At 66.0% G+C, this 21,333-nt stretch overlaps 1 protein-coding gene across 1 annotated transcript; it reads right to left on the bottom strand.

Annotated features, from left to right (window-relative positions):
- Positions 1-6,571: 6,571 nt before the first annotated feature.
- HIC2 (HIC ZBTB transcriptional repressor 2) lies at positions 6,572-9,635 on the bottom strand. Its single transcript, XM_040251210.1, has 2 exons — positions 9,478-9,635; positions 6,572-8,401 (listed from the first exon to the last, which is right to left on the bottom strand). Exons 1-2 carry the CDS (start codon positions 9,501-9,503, stop codon positions 6,586-6,588), a joined length of 1,842 nt encoding a protein of 613 aa, XP_040107144.1. The 5' UTR covers positions 9,504-9,635; the 3' UTR covers positions 6,572-6,585.
- Between the last annotated feature and the right edge of the window lie 11,698 nt (positions 9,636-21,333).

Below are 21,333 nucleotides of genomic sequence, written 5' to 3'. Positions count from 1 at the left end.
CGCAGCCCAGGCAGGGAGTGGTGCGGGACTCCCCACCGTCTTCAGGACTGAGCCCAGCAGCTGCACACACAGTGCACCGCCAGCTGAGGACTGTGGGATGCCAGGGGCTCAGGGAGTGTCTGATGGGAGAAAGAATTAGTGACTAAGCAGGAAACCCACGCCTGTGGGGTTTTGTTTTTGTTGCCGTAAGTGAAACAGCTTTTGCCTGATAAGAGAGAAAAGGGGGATTCCCTGTGGTTAGGCCTCCACGCTATCATTGCCAGGACTCAGGTTCGATTCCTGGTCAGGAACTAAGATCCTGCAAACCTAAGTGGAGTGAAGTGAAAGTCCCTAACCTAAGTGGAGTGAAGTGAAAGTCACTCAGTCGCGTCCGACTCTGCGACCCCATGGGCTAAACAGTCCGTGGGTTCTCCAGGCTAGAAGACTGGAGTGGCTGGCCATTCCCTTCTCCAGAGGACCTTCCCAACCCAGGGATCGAATCCCGGTCTCCCGCAGCGCACTGCAGGCAGATTCTTTACCAGCTGAGCCACAGGGAAGCCCCCTGCAGACCACGGCACAGCAAAGTAAAAAAGACAAAGAGGATTTATATAAACCCTGATGTGTCACACAATGGATGCACAGAGTCCCCACGACGCGGGCCCACTGGCCAGCACCCGGCCTGTCTCCCACTCCAGCCACAGGGCAGTCGCCTCAGTCCCGTAAACAGACCACGTGCTCTGAGGCCTCTGCTCTTGGCACAGGCTGTTCCTCACACATGGGCGGCCCTTGCCTGAGCGTGTGGTCTGACCAGCTCCTCACAGCCCTTCACCTGCCCGTTTACCGGGGAGTGGTTGACTTACTGTGACTGTGATGAAGTCTGTGTCCCCATCAGGAAGGAGCCCTCAGAGCACGTGCGGACAAACCCTGGCCTGATCTCTGCCCAAGTCCTGGAGGCGCCCCCAGGGCCTGGAAAGTTTGCCTATAGCTCATAAAGATGGAAGGTTATGGGGGCGCCATCGCCAAACGCATCCTGGTGTCTCGGGCTCCTGGTGGCCACGACCCAGCCCGCTTCTGCCGGGGCCTGTGGTCAAGAGAGCAGCACAGAGTGGATGGTGATGAGAGACCTTCTGGATGCAGGAGGAGCCTCGCCAGCTCCTCAGGGGTTGGGGGGCACACTGTGGAGGCTGAGGCAACCGTATCCATGACTGCTGAGGGCAGCGGGGGCCTGCGCCCTGGGGCAGGAGGGAGGACACTAACCCTGTGAGCAGGGCCCACACTGCAGGTGATGCCAACACAGACAGAGGGCTGCTTGGGCCCCTGCAGCCACACGTGCAGGTCTGTGTGCCCCGAGGGCTGAAATGTGCCCCCCAGAATCTCAGAATGTGACTGTGTCTAGAGATGGATCTCTAGGATGGGCCCTAACCCGGTCTGACCAGGGTCCTCCTTCAAAATTCCCCAGGAAAATGATGTCCAACCCACAATTCCACACCCAACCGAACAGTAGTCATAAACTCCATGTAATTTAAACATTTTTAATATTTTAAGTCTCAGACACCTACTTCCCACGTGTGGTCAGGAAGGTCCTGGAGGAAATACACGTCACCCAAGGAAAGAACCCCTGGGAGCCAGAAGCCAGGCCCGCGGATGCAGGGCAGGAAGGCAGGACCTCAGCCCAACCTGTGCGGAACAGCAGGCTCAGGAATCGTGTCCGATTCTGTGGAAAACTGGCCCGGGAGGCATTTCAGGGCGAAAAGGTCCTGAATTGAAAAAGTACGATCATTATTAAGCCTCCAGAAAAATAAACAGGGCCGATATGCTCGCTGGCCCAGGATTGAACAAATGTGCGCCGTGATGGCCATCACGCATGCGCACTGCGCCGCGGTTGGTGAATGACCTCGAGCATGGCCACGCCCGCTTTGGCTGCCTCTGCTCTGCGACTCAGAGGTGAGTCGCCGCGGAGACCGCGTGGCCCACCACTTACTATCTGGCGCCTTTCCGGGGAGAGTTTGCCAAGCCCCAAATCACACTGCTCACCTGGTTACTTACTCAAGGGTGTGGGGAGGGTAAGAGGGGAGACATGACCCGCAGTGATCACCTACCCTGCGGCCAGCGTGTGGCAGTGGGCTTGGAAGGACCAGAAACCATGCTTGGTTTTAAGTTTAGTTTTAGGCCTTTTTAAGAGCCATTTGATAATTGCAACTATCTTTGAGTACCACTTTGATAAACCAAATACAACCCCCTTTTTAAACAGCTGAACAGAACTTACCGAGGGCACAGCAGCAACGTCCACGCTGCTCGGGCGGCCTACCTCGGGCCTGTAGCCGCCTGCAGTCCCTGGAGCCCGGGGGCTGAGCTGGGGAGACACCCTCCCAGCCCCATTCCGTCCCTCCTCCTGGGTCTGTCTCTGCCTGGGACCCCCACCTGAGTTCAGATGGGACAGTCCTCCAGGAAATGGGGCCTACTGCACCGACCCTGGAGGCTGAGCTCACCCACTTCCCTACCGAGTGACCAACGAGGGGTGGGCAGGAAGGAGCCTGCCCCTGCCCCAGCCGGATCCCGCTGCCCCAAAGGCGATGCTGGCCACCAGGTCCACAGCCGGTCTACACACCCGCTGCTTCCCAAACCGCCTCAGCCGGCTTGAGCCAGCGGTGTAGACCCCACTGCCCAGCTCACCTGCCCCCAAGTGAGGACCCGGGCCCCTCTGAAACTCGCTCTTAGGACTGAGGTGGGCAGATCCCACCCCCCCAACCCTGCAACCCAGCTCCCATCTCCCAAGTCCTGGAAGCACTGGACGGAGAAAGGAAAGCAGTTGGTCATTTAGCGAAGACACAGCCAGAGAGCAGAGACCTCACACAAGTTTCGAATCAAGCTTTTAATGAAAAGATCATAAAATAACAGTATCTCGTCACTGTACATTAAGACTGCACGCTCTGAATGGAGACATCAGTGACCAGCTTTATGATACTGGAGGGCTGCGCACCCCCAGCTCTGACCTGAATTATCCAGACTCTGGAGGGAGGTGAGGGCAGTGTGGTGCCTGACAGCGGCGGTGGCCAGCACAGGAGTGCGATCGCGCGCCCCCTTCCTGAGAAGGGCGCCTAGTGGGACGTGAGTCCGCCTCCAGTTTCCGGTCAAGAAACAGCGGAACCCCATCCCCCCCTCCGACGAGGTATTTGTGAATGGGACAGCGCCCAACCTGGGCTCCCTAAGACGGGGAGGGAAGCAAGTGGTGGGTGGGGCAGGGGGCTCCCCTCAGCACCTGGCCCCATGGGGCCCCGCCGATCGGCGGGGAGGAGCCCCGGGGACCCTCCCTGCCCCGAGTGAGGTCTGTTATGCAGCATATTTGAGGTCAATAAATTACAGCAATAAATAGCAAGGTGAGGTAGGGGGAGGGGCTCCCGGTAGAAAGTCGCAGTGGGGTGACAAGCCGGGGGTCCCGGGCAGCCTCGACTCCCACGGTGTACCCCCACCCCCTGGCGTGGAATGTCAAACCGGGCTCTGGGCGGGCCTACTCCACCCCCCCAGGCATCAGGTTCGCGGGCTCGGGGACCACCGTGGCCCGGGGGAGCCGGGCCTTGGTCCCTGCACGGGGCACCGCCAAAGGCCCAGCGCCTCTGCTTTCGTCCCCAAGCCGCAGGGAAGGGTGGGCGGCCCTGCCCTCCTGGCTGCCCAAGCCTCGCCCCGGCCCGGGAGGGCTGCCGGGAGGGCGGCTGGGGTCCGCCCGCCCCATGATCGATCGATCGCACTCCTGTTAGCGGCCAGTCCAGTGAATACTGACGGGTGGGGCTGGCGGACAGCCGGCGCCCCCGGGTGGCGGCCGCCGGGAACACACCCGGCTGCGTGAGGTTCTGGGTCCAGAGTGTCCGTGTCACAGGCTGAGGTGTATGGCTATGCTGCGCGTCTCTGAGATTCAGATCTGCTTAAAAGGTCCGTCTTTTTTTTTTTTTTTTTGCAATCCTGGAGGAGCCTCGGCGGCGGGCTCGGTCTCCCGGAGGAGCGTGCGTGGCGTGGCGGAGCCCGGCCTGCCGCTCGCCCCAGTCTGAGAAATAAATACATTCATCACTGCACAAACATATTGATACAAAAGCAACACTGTCCCGAGTGTTCGCACCGTCTGTGTCGGTAAGAACCGGCCCAGTGAGCCCTCCCACAGCTGGACCCGCTGGAGTCTCCGCGGAGCCGTGCGAAGGTCCTGGCTTTTTGGCTTGAGAGGGACCCTCACATCAACCCAGCGGGGGTCTCACAGGCAGAGCAACGGGATGGGATGCACCTCCATCCCGGGGCCCAAGCCCAGACTCGGGTCCTGCGGCCACAGCCGAGGCCGCCCTGCTGCGCCAGCTGGCTGGGACTGCTTGGCCTGGCCAGGAGGCCCGGGGGCCGGTCGGCGCGGGCCCCGGCTCTTTGGTGCCAGCTGGGCTGGGAGGAGGGCTCCGCAAGGACGGGGCCTCCCCACCGCCCGACCCCCACCCCCACCCCACCCCGGCGGCCCCCCTGCCCGAGAGCCCTCCTGGCCGACTCAGGGCCTCCAGCGGAAGGTGGGGACTCACTGGTACTGGCCTTACAGCTGCTGAGGTCTGAAACTGTAAAAGTTTATGTAAACAATGAGATAAATATATTAGTATCTTTTTTCTGAGCCCATTGAGGTTCCATATGCATTCAAAATGTGCTTTGGTTTAAAAAATAGCTTTTGTGAATTTGGGTGTGAGCTTTTTTTTTTTTTTGCTTTTTTTTTAATCCTTTCCTACACGGCATCTGCTATTGTTTCCTGTTTCTCCGAAACATTCAGGAATTAAGTGACTAAAGCAGAGAACTGTAAGCCGCCCTAGGCCTCCAATGGCCTACTCTCCGGTGAGGCTCTGGCACACATGTCCACACACATTCACGAGCACGCACTGCAGGCGAAACCAAGGGAAAGGAGAGCAAACCAAGTGGCCTGTGGACCCCGCCCCCACCCCACAAACCCTTAACGTCTTAAATAAGAAACTAGTGTTTTGCTTTCTTGTTAAAATACAGAGAAGGCTCGATACAATACTCAGGTGGGTACAATACTATGTCGCACGAAGGTCCCTGAGGGCCTCTATGCCCCGTCCCTGAAGCTCTGCCCTGAACCGCCTGCCTCACCGGGGCCGCGCCCACGGGCGTACGTGCAGCTCCCGCTACAGACTTCTGTCGTGTGGCTTAAGTGCTGATGGAGGGGGGTCGGGCGAGCAGAGGGGCTGGGGGGTCCTGTCTGACTTGCCAGAACAGGCGTCCCCGGAGGGGACGGCAGCGGGCTCAGCAGGGCCCCGCGCGGCCCAAGCCCCTCACTCCCCGTGCCCTCCACCTGGGTCCCTGGTTTCAGCTGGAGGGTCTCTGGAGGGCGGAAGGGATGACTCCGGAATTTTTGGTCTGAAATTAAAGGAGAAAGAAAAGAGAATAAAAGCAGAAAGCAAAATGAAGGAGATAAAGCCGCTGGTCCAGCCCTGGGCTGCAGCAGGCAGAGGACAGAGGGCCGACCTCATGACCTTGGCTCGGCCTTGAGAGCGAGCCTCCAGAGCCCTGGAGGTGTCTGAGATTGGCAGAGCCCAGCGCGGGGGTGGGACTCAGGGTGAGCCCATGGTGGCCACCAGTCCACCCAGAGGTGCCAAGGTGAAGGGGGCCGGGGGCCGGGCACCAGTCAGGTTGACTGTGCTGCTCTCTGGAGGGCAAGCCCTCGGGGGCTGGGACCCAGGCGGGGAGGGGCTCACTTCCTCCCCTGCTCCCTGGGCGCGGAGCGCCCATGCCCACCGGGCCGGGTCAGGGCGGCGGCTGGCCAGACACCCACGAGACACTGACCGGGCCCGGAGGGGAAAACAAGTGTCGCGGCCACAGCTGCCCTCACCAACCACATCCTGTTCAAGAGGTAGCGAAGGTCGGAGTCTCTCCACCTTGATGGGGGGGGCGACATGATCCACACGCACGCTGCACGCGCACATACACACACACACACACACACACACACGGAGAAAATGGAAACGTACCGACCCCGCACCGCGGCCAGCCCCCCCGCCCCCCGCACCCTAGACCTTCCAGTTCCCACACTCACATACACGTTACATGGGGTTTTCTCGTAATCAAAACAAGTACCTCTAAACAAAGAAGATTCCTGGGCAACTATGGGAAAGCACTCTCTCCTGAGGGGGCGGGGGGGGGGGGGGCCTCAAGCCCAGGGGAGCCTTTGGCCGAGAGGGGCTCCTGGGCCCAGAGGGTGGGCCCTGGCCGCAGCCGGGCCGCGGGCCCGGGGGGGAGGGGGGGGCAAGCCCCGTACATTCAGTCTGCAGAGCCAGGCTCAGCCCCGAGGGGCCGGGAGGAAAAGAAACTCTTGTTGGTTTTGGTTTAAAATACAAAATTCAAAACGAAGAACAGAACAGATCAGTAGGAATAACAGCCACGCCGGCCCGGAGGGCTCCTTAGCTGTGGAGAGGTAGGCGGTGGGGGCCCGCTGTCCCGGCGCCGCTGAGCGGTGACCCCTGGCTCGGGGAGGGCGGGCGCGGACCCCTCCCTCCGGCCCCGCCCCCCGCAGCCCCACCGCGCCCCGCGTCTGGCCGGGCGGGCGGGGCGGGGCGGGGCCCGCCGGGTCTTTGGCCTCTAGGAGGGGGCGGTGTGCATGCGCAGGTGGCTGACGAGGTTCCGCTGCTGCGTGAACTTGCCCCCGCAGAGCTGGCACTCGTAGGGCTTCTCTCCCGAGTGCACCCGCATGTGCTCGGTGAGGCGGTACTGCCGCGTGAAGCGCATGCCGCACTCGCCGCAGGCGAAGGGCTTGAGGCCCAGGTGGCTGCGCATGTGGCGCGTCATGGTGCCGCGCTGCGTGAACATCTTCCCGCAGATGCCGCACGGGAAGGGCCGCGCCAGCCAGTGCGTCTTCTCGTGCTGGCGCAGCGTGGCCGCGTCCTTGTAGCTCTTCTCGCAGGCCGAGCACTGGAAGGGCCGCGGCCCGGCCGCCGGGGCCGCGCTGGGCGCCGACAGGTCCTCCGCCTCCTCGTCGGCGCCCGCGCCGCCCGCCTCGTAGGCGCCGGCCTCCTCCTTGATGAGCAGCTCCTCCTCCGCGTGCGTCTCCACGTGCGCGTTGAGCTGCTCGGAGCTGGGGAAGCCCTTGGCGCAGGGGATGCACACGTACAGGTTGTCGCCGTAGGGCACCGGCTCGAAGCCCTCCTGCCGGTACACGTAGGGCGCGCCGGCCGGGCCGCCCTCGCTGCCGCTCTGCGCGCTGTCGTCGCTGCCGTCCTTGCCGTTCTCCTCCTCCTCCTCCTTGCAGGCGTGCGCGGGCTCCCCGAAGGGCCTGCCTGCCGCCGCGCTGCCAGCCAGGAGCCCGTTGGGGACCCTGTCGCCCAGCCCTTCGGCCTCCTCCCCCGGGCACGGGCCCTTGGGCGCCACGTCCCTCCGCTCAAATGGGGAGGCGGCCGCAGGCTCCTTCTTGGCCCACTCCTTCTTGCGGGCCGAGTGTCGGAGGCTCTTGCGGGGCGGTGGTCCGCCCGGCCCCTCCAGCAGGCACAGCGGGTTGCCGTCCGCCCCCTCCAGATCCATGGGCTCACTGAGGGCCCCCCCCAGCTCGGTGTAAGAGGCACTGTTGGCGACGGGAGGGGCAGAGGTCGAGAGGGGCGAGCCCTCCTGGCTGTCGCTCAGCTGGGCTGGGTCGTCGGGGGTGAGGGAGGGCCCGGGGGTGGCGGGGGGCAGCGGGGGGCTCTTCTTGGACAAGTCCAGGCCCAGCTCCTGCTCACAGCTGCCACCGCTCCCATCAGTACTGCAGCCTCCCAGGCCGGCCTCCCCACTGCCAGGACAGACGGGCCGCCCCAGGCCGTGCGCGCCCTCCTGGCTCAAGCCACCCAGGAAGAGCTCGTCGTCGGAGCCTTTGGCCTGGGAGAGCTCCTGGGGGGCGTGGGCCCCTTTGCGCCCGTCCACGAGGCCTGGGTAGCGGGTCTGGATGACCGAGGCCGTGGACAGCCGCTGGCTGCGGGGGGGCCGCCCCAGGCCGGCGCCACCCCGCCCAGAGCCGAAGGGCTTGCCTGCTCTCTTAAGCTTGCGCCGGCAGAGGGCCGCCAGCTCGGGCAGCTGGAGGTAGCTGGCGGCAGTGAGCAGCGTGCTGAAGTTGGGCTCGGCCGGCGGCTCACCGGGCAGCAGGCGACCGGTGTAGATGAAGTCCAGGATCTGCTGGAACACCGCGGAGCTGACCATGTCCGTGTCCAGGCTGATGAGGTTGTCGTGCAGTACCAGGGACTTGAAGTAGACGCTGCTGGCGGCCAGCACGTTCTTGTGGGCGCGGAAGACGGCGTTCTCCACCATGACGATGACGTCACACAGGAAGCCCTGTGTGCGCTGCTGGTTCAGCTGCAGCAGGAGCTGCTTTGAGTGGCTGGGCAGCTCCATGTCGGGCCCCATGTCCCCTCGCCCTGCCCACACGCACCACCTGTGGGCAGGAGTAGACACACGCCCATCAGCGGGGGCCCTCCTGGGGCCTCCCCCAGGCTGCCCGCCTGCCGCCAGCCCATCTGTACGCTTGAAGACGCAGGGACCACGCAGGGCAGATAAGCCGGGGCTCCGCCCCCTAGAGGAAGGGGACATGCCCAGACGGACCTGTGGGTGAGCAACAGAGACCACGAGGGGACAGACCGCTGGCAGACGCATCGCCCGCGTGGGTGTGCAGCAGCCCGGCTTTCCGGTCCAGCCGTAAATTGGATCTGTACACGGAGTCGCCCAGCACGCACTGAGGCCACCTTCTCCTCGAACACCACGCGGGCAGGTCGGACCCGCAGCCTCCAGCAACATCACGTGACGCTGCAGCCCGGCCATTCCCTCCACCCCCTCATCCCCCTGGCCTGTGCCTCTGGGTGCCGAGCAGGAGAGGTGGCCTGGCCAAGCCTGGTACCGCAGGCCCCAGGGCCTTCCTGGGTAGGGCAGGTTGTCTGAGCCTGGGAAACCCCGCCCGAGGCTGTGCGCGGGGACGGCTGCGGCAGGCCACGGCCCCGCCCCTCCGGCTGCTCAGGCGCGCGTGCCCACCCACAGGGGCCTTCATGTCCCTGGGCTCCGGGCCTAACCCGGGAGAGGAGCGCACTGCCCAGGGCCTCCCCCAGCAGGGATCCAGGGTCCCCGCCCTCCCCTTCGGGAGAGGTCGCACCCGCCTACCTGCCGTCCCACCCTGGCCCGCACCTGCCCTTGTCTGCAAAGACAGAGAAGCTTCCACACCCCATCCACCCGGGAAGGCTCTGCACACGGTGCCCACGTGGGCCAGCACTCAGCCCCACAGGAGCCAGCCCCCCTCCCCGCCCTGGCCAGCCAAGGGGGACAAAGAGCCCAAGGCGTGGAACACCTGGCTGGGAGTGTGGAGGGCCGTGAGCCCACAGCCCCTCCTCCCCCACGCTGCCAGCGCTGCCCGCACACAAAGGCCGGGGCCAGCACGCAGGCCGGGCCCTCAGCTGCCCGGAGTCCCCAGGAGGAAGAGCAGACCCCGCCCCCCACCGCACCCCCAGCCCCCCCCCAGCCTACCGGAGTGCCAGGGGCCCAGAAACCATGTGAGCAGCAGCCAGGGGGGGTGGCCTCCTTGAGTGCGCGGCCTCCCTGGGGGTGCATCAATGCCTGGTCACCTGCAGAGGAGAAGGTGGACAGTTAGCACGCAGGCCTAGCACGGGGGGCGGAGCGGCTGAGGCTGGAGCCAGGCTCCCAGCTGCGGCGGGGTCGGCGTCCGGACAGCTGGGCAGGAGGCAGCAGCCAGGGTGCCTGCAGCCCAGCTGGTGGCAGGACGGAGGCAGGTGTGGGGTGCTCAGCCGCACCCCCACAGGAAGCAGGGTGCTCCGGGGGCCGCCTCGGTCGGGGCAGTGGGGGGACAGGCGCGCAGCTCTGGGCGGGCGGGGTGGCAGGAGGCCTTGGCAAGGCCCTTCTAGGCTGGCCACATTTACATAACAAAAGGTCAGAAATGGAGGCGCTGGTGCAGCGGGCTATTTATAAGATCCAGTCTCAACCGCTTCTGGCTCCCCAGCCCCCTGCCCTGCCCTGCCCTTCCCTCTGGGTCTGTGCTCGCCCCCTCCCTGCCAGAGCCCAGCCCCCTCCTGCCCAGCCTGGCCTGACCACATGGCCCTTGCAGGCTCGCCCTTTCAATACCAGCCCGCCAAGGCTGCTGGCAGCTGCCGCCAGATGCGGGCGGGCTTCCCGGCCCCCCAGAGCTTCAGGTCCTGGGAGAGGGGTCCCGAGGTCCTGGCTGCTTGCCCCTCACCGCATCAGGCCTGGGCACCCCGGGCGTGCAGCCAGGCAGCGGGCGGCGGCCTGAGCCCGGAGCCCCTCCTGGCGTGCCCCTCCCCCGCCCAGGGCCAGGGCGGCCCGGCCAGTCCTCAGGAATGTGCCCAGACCCGGGGTGCGGGGTGGCCGGGAGGCCTCGCTCCAGCCTGCCAGCTGTCTCCTGGTCCTAGCACAGCTCCCCGCTGGCAGGGGTGGCCGGGGAGGGGACCAGCCCAGCCCGCTGGCAGTGCAAGGCCCGCTGGTGTGGGGCCGCTGCCCAGCCTGGCAGGAGCCGCCACGGGCTGGAACGCCGCGGCACCCAGCCGCCCTGCCCCGCACGCCCACTCCACCGTGCCCAGAGCCTGGACAGACGGACACGTCAGAGAGGTGGGCTGGGAGTTGTCCCTGCTAGGCTGACCCCGACACCCCTCAAGGAAGGGGTCTCTTGTGAAGAGAGGCCCTGGGCGACTTTCCCAGCCCTCTGCTCCCAAAACCGCTGCTTGATGACCGACGGGGTCCTGGCTGAGGTCCCGGGCACCCTTCCTCCCCCCAGCTCAGGCCTCATGGGGGCGCCCCTCCTGACGCCCGGGAGGGCAGGAGGCAGTGAGAGAAGCCCCGGGTTCCACAGCAGCCGGTCCGGCTCGGCCTGGACCACTATGGAGCCTGGAACCAGGGAGGCTGAGCCCTCGGGCCGCCCCGTCCTTCAGCCTCTGGGTGGAAACACGGGGGAACAGGGTGTGGTACCAGGCGCCCCTCCATCCAAGCAGATAAGGGGGCATCCCAGCCCACCTCCACCCCACCAGGGGGCCGTGAGCCCCTCAAGATGCCCACTACCTGGCCACCATGCCCCAGGGCCTTAAGCACAGCGGGTTCATCACAGGCCGCAGACATACGCTGACCACCAGTGTGGGGGTCCAGCTGACCTGGCGTGAGCGCCTGGAGTTCCGGGTGTGGCCCCAACAGGTGTGAGCCAGGCCCTCCTGGGCTGCAGGAGGGGCGCCTGGAGGCAGAGCAAGGCGGCCCCAGCCCCCGGCGCCCCACGCCAGGCTGAGGAGCATCCTGCTCGCAGGGCGCGCCCTCCGCCTCCAGTGCAGATGAGACCGGGGCTCTGGGGCTTAAGCAACCTGCCCAAGGTCACAGGAGCAAGCCGGGGGCAGAGCCCCGCTCCAGACTTCGCCACCCAGGACGACCCCCGTGTCTCCTCCCCGTCCAACGCCCGGTCCGGCGGCCCGCTGACCACCTCACCCCGGGGCCAGGGCCATGCCCGCCGCTCCCTGGGGAACAGCCCTGGCCTCTGCAGCCCCTCTGGCTGCCCTGCAGGTGGGGCTGCTGGCGAGTGGGCCCCATGGCCCTGGTAAGCCCAGGCCTGGATGCCCGCCAGCCGCTCCTGGCTGGCCTCCCAGACTGTCCTCCTGGAAAGCAGCAGGCCCTGTGAATGCCAGGAGCACTGCCCTCCTCCTGACGGGACGCCCAGGAAACAGACACTGGGGCTCGGGCAGAGTGCTGGAGGGGCGTTGGGAGGGACCCGGGGCAGGCCTCCAAGCCTGAGCAGTGTGGGAGGAGGCTCCCACCCCACCCACCGCCCAGAGCCTGCTCCCGATGCCCACAGCCCGTCCCACATGGGCAGCCCACCTGGGGGGCTCACGGCACCACGCGATGCCTGCTGTCTGGGGGAACGCGGCGCGCGTGCCCCCCACCCTCCTCCAGCCACCCGTCGCTCCCACCTGCATGATATGAGACCTGCAGCCGGCTCCCCCGCTGGCCCTGGCACAGCTGGCCGGTGGGCACCAGGCGGGGTCCTGCAGGGAGGCCCTGGCCAGGAGTGCTGAGATGGGGCGGGGCAGGGGAGCACTGCCCGGGGCGAGATCATTGTTACAAAAACATCCAGACAAGGTGCCCACCTGGCTCCCCGCTGGCCAGAGGGGCCTGAGCGCTTGGGAAGGGGGCAGTGGGCAGCAAAGAGCAGGAGCCTGGAGGCAGGGAGCCCGTGGGAGGCGTCCCCACGTGGCCAGGATCCAGGGCCCCGAGGAGCCTCTGCCTGGTGGCTCCCGCATCCGCTTCCTACTCGCCCTGCGGGGTGTCAGGCCCAGACCGAGGAGCAGATTCAGGGGACGGAGACAGTCTGGCCCTACTCTGACCCCAGACTCAGAAGCTGGGAGACCAGCTTCCTACTCCCCAGAAGGCAGGAAACGCCCAGCGACGGGGGTCAAGAGGAACGGGGTGGCCCCCAAAGGGAAGACGCCTTTCCCACGTAAACACGCCCAGAGTGACCAGGAAAGGGGCTCGGCTCCCAGGGCTGTCCTGGAGGCGGGCTGGGGCCGGGCTGCCTGCTGGGAGGGACCGGCACCATTGCCCACCCGCCTGAGGCGCCTTCCAGGAGCCAGCTGCCCAGCCCAGGGCCTCTCTAGGTCGCAGACTCCAACACCCCAACCGTGAAATAACTCAAGAAGCTAGAAACCTCTCTCACGCTAACCCACGACTCTCAAAGATCTAAAAGACAGAATAGACTCTATCACTTTCAATCACCGCTTCTGTGTATGAGACGAGAGGACACTTCCCCACTGAACAACAGGAAGGACCCCCTCAGGGTGGAGGTCCTTCCCGGGAAAGGGCAGCCAACCCCTGTACCCACGTGGCAGCAGAGACACCCAGGCCCCACACCCTGCCCAGGACAGAGTCACATAAACAAAACCCAAACTGGACGGCAGACGGCAGGACAGGACTCACCCGGCCGACTGAGGACCGAAAGCGGGCTTCCGGGCAGAAAAGAGGACGCTCAAACTTTACAAAGACCGAGATGGGAGGCGCGCAAGCCCGGGAGCCAGGCAGGCGCAGAGCCTCCCGGCAGCGCGCGGGCCGACCTGGGTCGGGAAGAGCTGACCACAGGCATGTCCTGCAGCCGCCAGCCAACGGGGGAGCAGGGCAGCCAGACCCTGAAGAGGCACCGGGGGCCCTGGGCAAGGTCAGAAGCAGGGGAGGACAGGACTTGCCACACGAGGAGCTTCTGTTCTGGACGCGGGACGTGTGCCCACCTGGGAAGAGCCTGGGGCGCAGTCACTCACAGCTGGCACGCTTCTTAGGTAGGGTCACTGCAGGGCCAGTCCCAGGGCTGACGAGCAAGCCCAGCCAATCCCAGACTACTCACAACAACCCGAGGGGAGAAACAGCCCAGCCAGGAACCTGCAGGACACGAAGGGACCACCTTCAAACCTCTCAGAGGGAACTTTGCCCTCCAACGCAGGCGGTGTCGGGAGCGAAGACCCCTCGTGCCCCGTGGCCGCTAAAAAGCCAAAGCAATACTGGAACGATGCCAACCAAGGCTTTAAAAATTGTCCATGTCAAAAAAAAAAAAAAATCTTTACAAAATAAAACCACCAGAAACCTCTCATCAGGGCAGACGGGTTGGCCAGCAGAAGGCAGCAACAACCGCCGACACTCTGACCGTCCAGGGTCCAGGTGACACCTGCGGGGGACAGGAAGGGGTTCTGCAAACCCCAGCAGGCACTCCCAGGAGGCGCAGGACGAGGCCCAGGACTGGGGTCAAAGGAGGCCACGGGCAGAAGGGTCTGCCCGGCCTGGGGGGGCCTCCCGCCAAAGGTAACCACCAGGTGGCTCCGGTCCACGACTGTAAACACAGGAGCAGACACACCTCAGGCACCCACCAGTGTATAAAAAGCTGTTTTCAAGGATAAAACTAGGGAACTGCTAAGGAACATACTACAGCCTGTGCCCTGGGCCTGAAGTGCCCGCAGGGACACTCAGAGGAGGGCCCACCTGTCCAGCAGGCCCTGTGGCTGGCCAGACAGGAGAAGCCGAGCTCGGGAAGGGAGTGAGAGGGGAGGGTCCCCGGGACTCGGCAGGACCACGCTCAGAACTGCTTCAGGTGGGACTGGAAAGCCACCTGACGTTAACAGGCTGCGTCCAGTGACAGAGACGTGGACAGCCCTCTGACCCGGGAAGCAGAGCAGCCCAAGGAGGTGACTGCGGACCTCTGAGGTGAGGCAGAAAGCGGGCCTGCGGTGCTCGGCGGGGCGGGGCGCAGCAACTCCCAGCAGGCGGCTGAGTCTCAGAGGCACAACCAGCACCCCACTCCACGGACGGGGCAAGCCCACTGTCCAAGGACCTGGACAAGCGTGGGGACCTGGCACGCGCCCACAACTCAGCGGTGGGGACCCCAGGAGGAGCCGCGAGCCACCTCTCACAAGGGCAACGTGCGTGTGCTTCGCACCACCGCCTCAGGTCCACGAGAGCCGGCACGCTGGCCGCAGGAAGACAGAGCTTCCGGATCCAGGGAGGGGCCGTCCTCAGGGACCCCCCCAACCACGTGGCCGGGGACACGGGAGGCCCACGCAAACTGGGGCTTCCGGGCCAGGCCCACAGGACGCACCCAGGAACGCCTTCCCCAGGATCGAGGCGGGAACCCCAAGTCCAACACAGGTGTCCCCAAGACCTGGAGCCGCCAGGCCCGAGTCATCTCCTCAAACCCAGGTCCATCCAGTCACGGCCCGGCTTAGGGCTGTCAATGGACTCCCGGGACTTTATGGGGGCTGGTCCGTGGAGAGCTTCGAGAGGGCCGGGCCGCCCCTCCGCGGCCCCCAGGCACGCCCGAGGGCCTCCACCTCCGAGAAGCACCCATCTCCCCCACCCGCTGCTGGCACCCAAGGGGCTCCCAAGCTCAGGGACCCTGTGTGGCCCCCAGCTGGCAAGTGGGCCAGAAGAGAGGACAGGCCGGGCTGAGGGAGCAGATGGGCTGAGGGGAGGAGGCCCCTCAGACAACAGCCAGCCTTCCTTGATCCGACACTTAAGACTCAACAAGCCTCTGACGCTGCACCTGTGACTAACTCGCACCCGGAGGCCCAGCGGCCCAGCAGCCCAGCAGCCCACCCTGCGCTCACACCCAGCCCAAGTTTGCAACACCAAGCGCTGGTCATTCGGAAAATAGTCACTCACGGAGCTGATCAGACCTTCCCGATGCGCTCGGATGTGGTTGAAGGACACAGGTTCTTGCTGTCGCTGCGGCCGCATCATAGGACACACGGAGGCCTTTCTTGAGCCCCTCCCCGGCCACAGCACCGTCAGCTGTCTCCCTCCGGTTGGAGGCTCCCTTTCACCCGAGAAAAGGTCCCCAGGCCGTACCACCACCTTGCCCGTCAACCCCTCCTTCACGAGCAGCGGCGGGCAGACGCGGTGCTGTCACGGACATGGCCTGCCCTGCTCGCCCCAGAAACGCAACACTGTGTCCCCCGGAGTCGAGGCTTGCCTCTGGGCCTCCTGCACAACCCCTGGAGCGGCAGCCTGGCCCAGGCACCCAGGGGAGTGCCACGGCCGGCACCGAGGTGCATGTCAGCCTGCAGACGGGGGCCGGCGGGGAACGTCTGAGCATTCTGAGTGTCCTGGGGACGCAAGCGTCCGCAGGCCACGCTGACAACAGCTGCTGGCCACCACCTCAAACACTCCTACCCCCTCTCCGGGCACCACAGGGCACGTGGGGACACAGGCTTGCGGTAGGGCCCGCTCCCCCAGCTCATGGATGGTCACCAAAGGCTGGAAACCCAGGTAAGGGCCGCTGAGAGGAGCGATTTCCGAAGACAAGAAAGGAAACGGCACTTCAGGTGGCCTGCGAGAACAACCTCAGCAGCAGGGCTCGCCGCCTGCAAGGCGGGCAGCCCCGCCGGCCGGGCGGGCTCCCGGGGCAGGGGTGCTGCCTGCCCAAGGCACCAGGCCAGCCGCCCGGCCCTCGTCAGCATCAACACGCATGGAATGCGGGCTGCAGAGAGCGCCCCTACCCTGCCCACAGCCTCAGGGCGCAGGCTCACCCACCGCAGCTCCCAGGCACCCGGGCCCAGCCCCCACCAGCAGCCTCACGGCGGCCGGGATTGCCCCGACCCCCCAGGCCCTCTGCCCAGAGACGAACCCGTGCACCCACGCTGCCAACACCCCCAGGAGGACCCACCAGCTCTGACCCGCCCTCCTGGAGGGGCGGAGGAGAAGGGCTGTTTCAGGAGGGGTCCTCCCGGCCCTGCGGCCCAGTGCACACTTGGTCGCGGGCGGTCACGGCCCCCCACCCAGCGGAGCCCTGGCAGCCCTCCAGCGAAGCGGCTCGCCGCCCATTGCCCTTGAGTGCGAGCCTGTCCCACGGGCTCACTCTACCCCCCGAGCCCCACCAGTGGACTGCAGACCGCGTGTGGAGCCTGCTTGGGCCGCTCGCCCAGGGCTGCTCACACAGGCGTGCCCACGTAGGCCAGGCCAGGAGTCCCTCAGTGCCCCGTCCGGAGCCGCAGGCACCTTCTTCCTCCCGGTGTCCAAGCAGAGCTGCTGGGAAGAAACCGTCAGCCCCTCTCCACCAAAGGGAAGGGCCTTGGGTCCTGGGAGGGCGGGTGAGGAAGCCACACAGTCCAGAACCGCTCCCGCTCACGGCAGAGCCCACAGGCCCCTCTGCCAGACGCGTGGGCCACGAAGAGCACACAACTCGGCCCCCGGCTGAGCTTCCTACTCCGAAGGACACCAAGCGGGCCAGTGCTGCCCTCGCCACGCCCAGCAGCCCGGCCGCTCACCGCCCGTCGGCAGCTGCCCAGAGCAGGCGGGGGCTGAGTGCCGGCCACCCTCGGATGCAACGGCCCCGGACAGAGGGGCCAGCCAGCCAGGACTCACCAGAGGTCCTGCCCCCAGCGCCCCTCCCAGCCCTGGCCCCACCTCCAGGCCTGGTCAGGGGCTCCCTCACACACCTTCCCGGGTAACAACCTCAGGGACCCTCTCTCCCCAACACCTTGAGATCAAGGTGAGAAAGAGGGGGCAGGACCCAGTTCCGGGAGCCCCAGCGGCAGCCCCCAGTGGCTTGTTTGGGAAGCAGGAAGAGCTCCCAGGTCCCCACGCCTGGGGAGAGAGGCCAACCAGGGCCTAAGAAGGCGACCTGGAGGCCAGAGTAGGCCGTCTGAAACCCAAGCAGGCCCAAGAGCGGCACGAGGTTCCCGGGGCCGCCTAGAAGGTGCTCCCCGGCACACACCAGCCTGGCGCCCCTCCACAGTCACCTGGGGAAGAGGGGCCAGGAAGAGCGTAAGCCCCTCGCACCCGATGCTTCTCCAGGACCCTGGAGCCCGCAGGAGGATCGGCCAGCTGGGCCCGCTCTGTAAGCACAACCCCACGGGCAGTCTGGGGCCACCCTGTTCGTCCAAGGGGACTCCCGGCTCCCTTGACCCTGCTATCTACAGAGATCCACCTCCTGAGAAAGCACTTGTGGTATCCACTTCACAGGCTTCAGAGAACGTGGATACGTGGGCTCCAGGTGACCCCTGCAGAGTAGAGCACCAGGGCCCCCACCAGGCAGCAGGGACTCGGAGCCGGGTGCAACCCCTGCCCGGAACACGGAAAGTGCCTCAGGAGCCGGGGGTGCCGCCCCAACGTCCTGGCATTCACCTCTGCGCCCTCTTCTCATCCATTCTGCAGCTACTCACCAGAGCTCACTACTAGCTTCTGAGCAGCAGAGGCAGGAGAACCGCAAGGCCAGTGGGCAATCCTGCCCTTTGAAGGCCTCTGAGCAGGCTGAGAAGGCCAAAGGGCAGCGACCCCAGCCTGGGCGAGGGAGACCTCCAGCCACCTATGCGTACGTGGAGGGCGTTCCCAGGGCACTGGAGCAGCCCCTCCTCACTCTCGCGGAGAACCCACCCCCGAGGTGCTGCTGGGGACGAAGCCCGAGGCCACGGGAGGCCAGTGCGCACCGCGACCACTCCAGGGCCGCAAGAGGCCCGCTCCCCACCTGGAGGCCCCCTCCCCACCAAGCCCGGCCCCGCCTTCCCTCGGGAGCCTTGGAATTCCCAGGAGGGGGAGCGCCCCGGGCGCCCCCAGAGGCCGGCCACCTGCCCTTCCGGGCTCCTCCCTCCGCGCCCACACCCACGTGCTCGGGGAGGCGGCCCCTCACAGGAAGCACGCACGCACAGAGCACACAAGCGGCGCCCGGGCGGAAGGGCCCGCTCGAGCCCCCAGGCCACGCCCCCACCCCACCCGCCGGGCGGGCGTCTCGGGGGGGTCTCAGTCCGCTCGAGGCCTGGCCACACCCTCCCGGGCCGCGCGCCCCGGGCCCTCCCCTCCTGGAGGGCGCTGGGGCCCGAAGCGGCTCCCTCCGGGTTTGACCCACCCGCCCCGACCGAGCGCGCCGGGGGCCCACTCGCAACCCCACCCGCCCCCACCTGCTTTTCTGGCTCGGCCGCTCCCAGGAGCCCTCCCCCAGCCCAGGTCCCTAACCCTCAGGCGAGGCCCCTCCCAGCAGGAAGCGCGGCCCCGCCGCCGGGCCGAGTCAAACTGGTCCCGCTGGCTGGCAGCCCCTACCCCAGGGGGAGCCAAGCTGGGATTCCGGAGCCCCCCAGCCCCAGGCTGTGACTGAACCCCGGGTCTGCGAGGGCGCTGCAGCCGCAGCACAGCCCGGGAAACCAGCAGAACCTGCACCTCCCGGCCGAAGGCGCACCGCTCAGAGGCAAAGCTGAGCGCTAGAGAGCAGAGACCCAGGCCAGCCCCGGGCACACGGGCGGGGCACCACCTCTGTTCTCAGAACACTTCGCTGAGCGGATAAAGGACCCCTGCACGGCCTCGCGGGTGCCGGACGGCAGCAGGGGCGCCGGCTTCCCGGAAGCGGGCACCTACAGGGCCCCGCTCCGGTCTCCCTCCTCCTGACGGAACCCCGGCCCCGCCTCCCAGACCGCAGGGCTCCGCGTGAACAGCCTGCTGCAGCCGGCCCGGCGGCCCTCAGCACCTCCTCAGGTGCCCCGGGGCACTCCCCCGTGTCACCCGGGGGCACTCTCAGAGACAGTGTGCCCGGCGCCTTCCCCAGGCTGAGCTCTGGGGGCCGCAATGCGTGCGGGTGAAGTCCAGCTCTGTTCCCACTTTAGAAACACGTTAGAGACACCGAGGCCCAGAGAAGCCATCTCGGTCCAAGGCCGCTGGAGAGTAAACAGCGCCGAGGCCAGGGCCCCTCACTGCCCCCAGAGGCCCTCCTAAGTCAGGCGCCCAGGCCAGGGCCGGAGGAAGCAGACCTGTGGTCTCTCTGCAGACGCAGCTGGGAACAAGAGCCCTCCCCACCCCAGTGATCAGTCCCTGTTGGGGGGGGTGGGTGATGGCCCTCCGCCCCGGTGGGCAAGGCAGGCCAGCCGTGGGTGGAGCCGACTGCTGGAGGCCAACAGGCCGAGCAAAAAAGCAGGGCGGCGGGTCCCCTGGGTAAACTGGACTTTATTCCTTCCTCGCTCCTCGACGCTCCAGAACTGCCCTGCCAGCCCTTGCACAGGGGCGAGCTGCGGCTCACAGACACTGCCCCCACCCCACCGCCACCTCCGGGCAGACAATGAGGACTCGGGGAAGGCAGCAGGCCTGTCAGCTCAATAATGCAAAACCCTGTTGCTGAGTCCACGACAGCTGACTTCAAGTGGATCGGAGGCTGTGCTTATTAACAAAATGAGAAACCTGATCCATGGAAAGAAAACACTACGCAAGGATTAATCCAGGGCTGCAGCTTGTGGAGAAGGCCGGGCTGCTGGCCAAGACGGGCAGGGAGTACGGGACGCGGCCTACCTGTCCCTGGCAGGTACCTGGCTGCAGGACAAGGCACGTCACCTCCGCCCCCCTCCTTCCAGCAACTGCAGCAATCATTTCAGCTCAGCTTTAATTGAAGGCCTGGCTCCCTCAGGCTGCTTCTTCCTCTCTCCAGAGCCAGCAACCAGAGGGAGATTTTTCTTTTCAGGAATTGCTTGTAAAAGCCGAATGACTAATCTGCAAGTCCCAACAACTGGCAGGAAAACACTGCAGAGAGAAACCCTGGGCGCAGCCCCAGCACTCGAGCCAAATGGCTGGAGGAGCTGGGCAACGGGCCCTCAGCAACACCCCACAACCAGCCCGCAGGCGGCTGGGAGCCCAAGGGAAGACCAACCTGAGAGCGCTGCCGCCAAGGCAGGTGGGAAGCTCCCTGCCAGCCTTCCCAGGCTACTGCCTGCCCACAGGACCTCACAGGACCGACTCCCCTGGCAGGCAGGGCCACTTACTGCAGACTTCAAGTATCAGCCTCTCACCCCCCCCCCACCATGGTGCTAAGAGCCGCTAAACCAGCGATCTCACCACACGGCTTTGTCTCTGGAGGCCAGCCGGTGGCCAGCCCATCTGCCTTTTTTTTTTTTTTTTTCAGACCACTGCAGCGACCCTGCTCTCTGCTGAGCGGAAGCCCACTCCCAGAGCCAGGGCTACAGACCAGCCACATGGCCTGTGCTCTTGAAAATGTCTGCTGAAAGGCCCAGGGAGCCCAAACGCTGGCAGATGGAAACGCAGGAGAAGAGTAAAGCCAGGAGCCAGGAAGCAATAAACGCTAGCTCCAGAAAGGGCCTGGTATGGGTGACCCGGCTCCATCCCTGCGGCCGGGGATGGGGGCCTGGAGAACACCCCCAGCAGCTCTGGAAGGCCCCTCCGCTACCTGCCACCTCCCCCCTCCCCCGCGCACAGCCATCCGTCCATCAGTCAACAATCTTCACCCACAGATTCCTACGGGCACGGCTCGGCCCCTCCCCCCCGCCACAGATGTCAGAGAGAGAGGGGTGGCCTCCCCGGGTGACAACTCCTCCTGACGGGGGTGGGGGCCCGGGACCCTCGCTTATCCAGATGTGCTTGGCAACTGCTACCGGCGAAACACACCGGAGGTGGAGGGGACCCGAGAAACGCGGGATAAATAACTTCGAAACCGTCCCGGCCCGGGCGGATCCGCTGCGGGCTCACTTCCCCGGGGCCGACTCCGCGCTGTTCTGGGTGGGGCCGCTGTGGAGCATTTTATCTGGGCCGCGTCCCCTCCTCGCCGTCAGTCGCTGACCCCCCCCGCCCAGGGGCAGGCATCGCCGCCTCGCCCCCAGCCACCCCACCCCAGCTCCGCGGGCGAGGATACGAGCCGCGCCGGCACAGAAACAGAGTGACACGCCGGGCCCGGCCGCCCCCTCCGCCGGCCGGCCGCCCCCTCCCCCGGCCCCTCGCTCTTCCTGCCGAGCGGCAGCCCGCACCAGCGGTCTGGGGGCAGGGCCGCGCGCCCACCCGCCGCAGGGCCCGGCCCCGGCCCCGGCCCTGCCCGCGCGCAGCCGTGCCCTGCGGGCAGCGGGCCGGGCACAGCGAGAA

The sequence above is a fragment of the Oryx dammah genome, unplaced genomic scaffold (assembly GCF_014754425.2).
Source record: "Oryx dammah isolate SB20612 unplaced genomic scaffold, SCBI_Odam_1.1 HiC_scaffold_12, whole genome shotgun sequence".
Classification (NCBI taxonomy): Eukaryota; Metazoa; Chordata; class Mammalia; order Artiodactyla; family Bovidae; genus Oryx; species Oryx dammah.
The sequence above is the reverse complement of the archived record's forward strand: the minus strand, read 5'-3'. Positions and strand labels throughout refer to the sequence as shown.

What these genes read in the sequence shown, in the direction of transcription:
- HIC2 (XM_040251210.1), bottom strand. Translation starts at nt 9,503, where the DNA reads ATGGTTTCTGGGCCCCTGGCACTCCG. An exon ending in TCTGGGCCCCTGGCACTCCG is followed by an intron (nt 8,402 to 9,477) that starts GTAGGCTGGGGG and finishes TCCTGCCCACAG; the next exon opens with GTGGTGCGTGTGGGCAGGGC.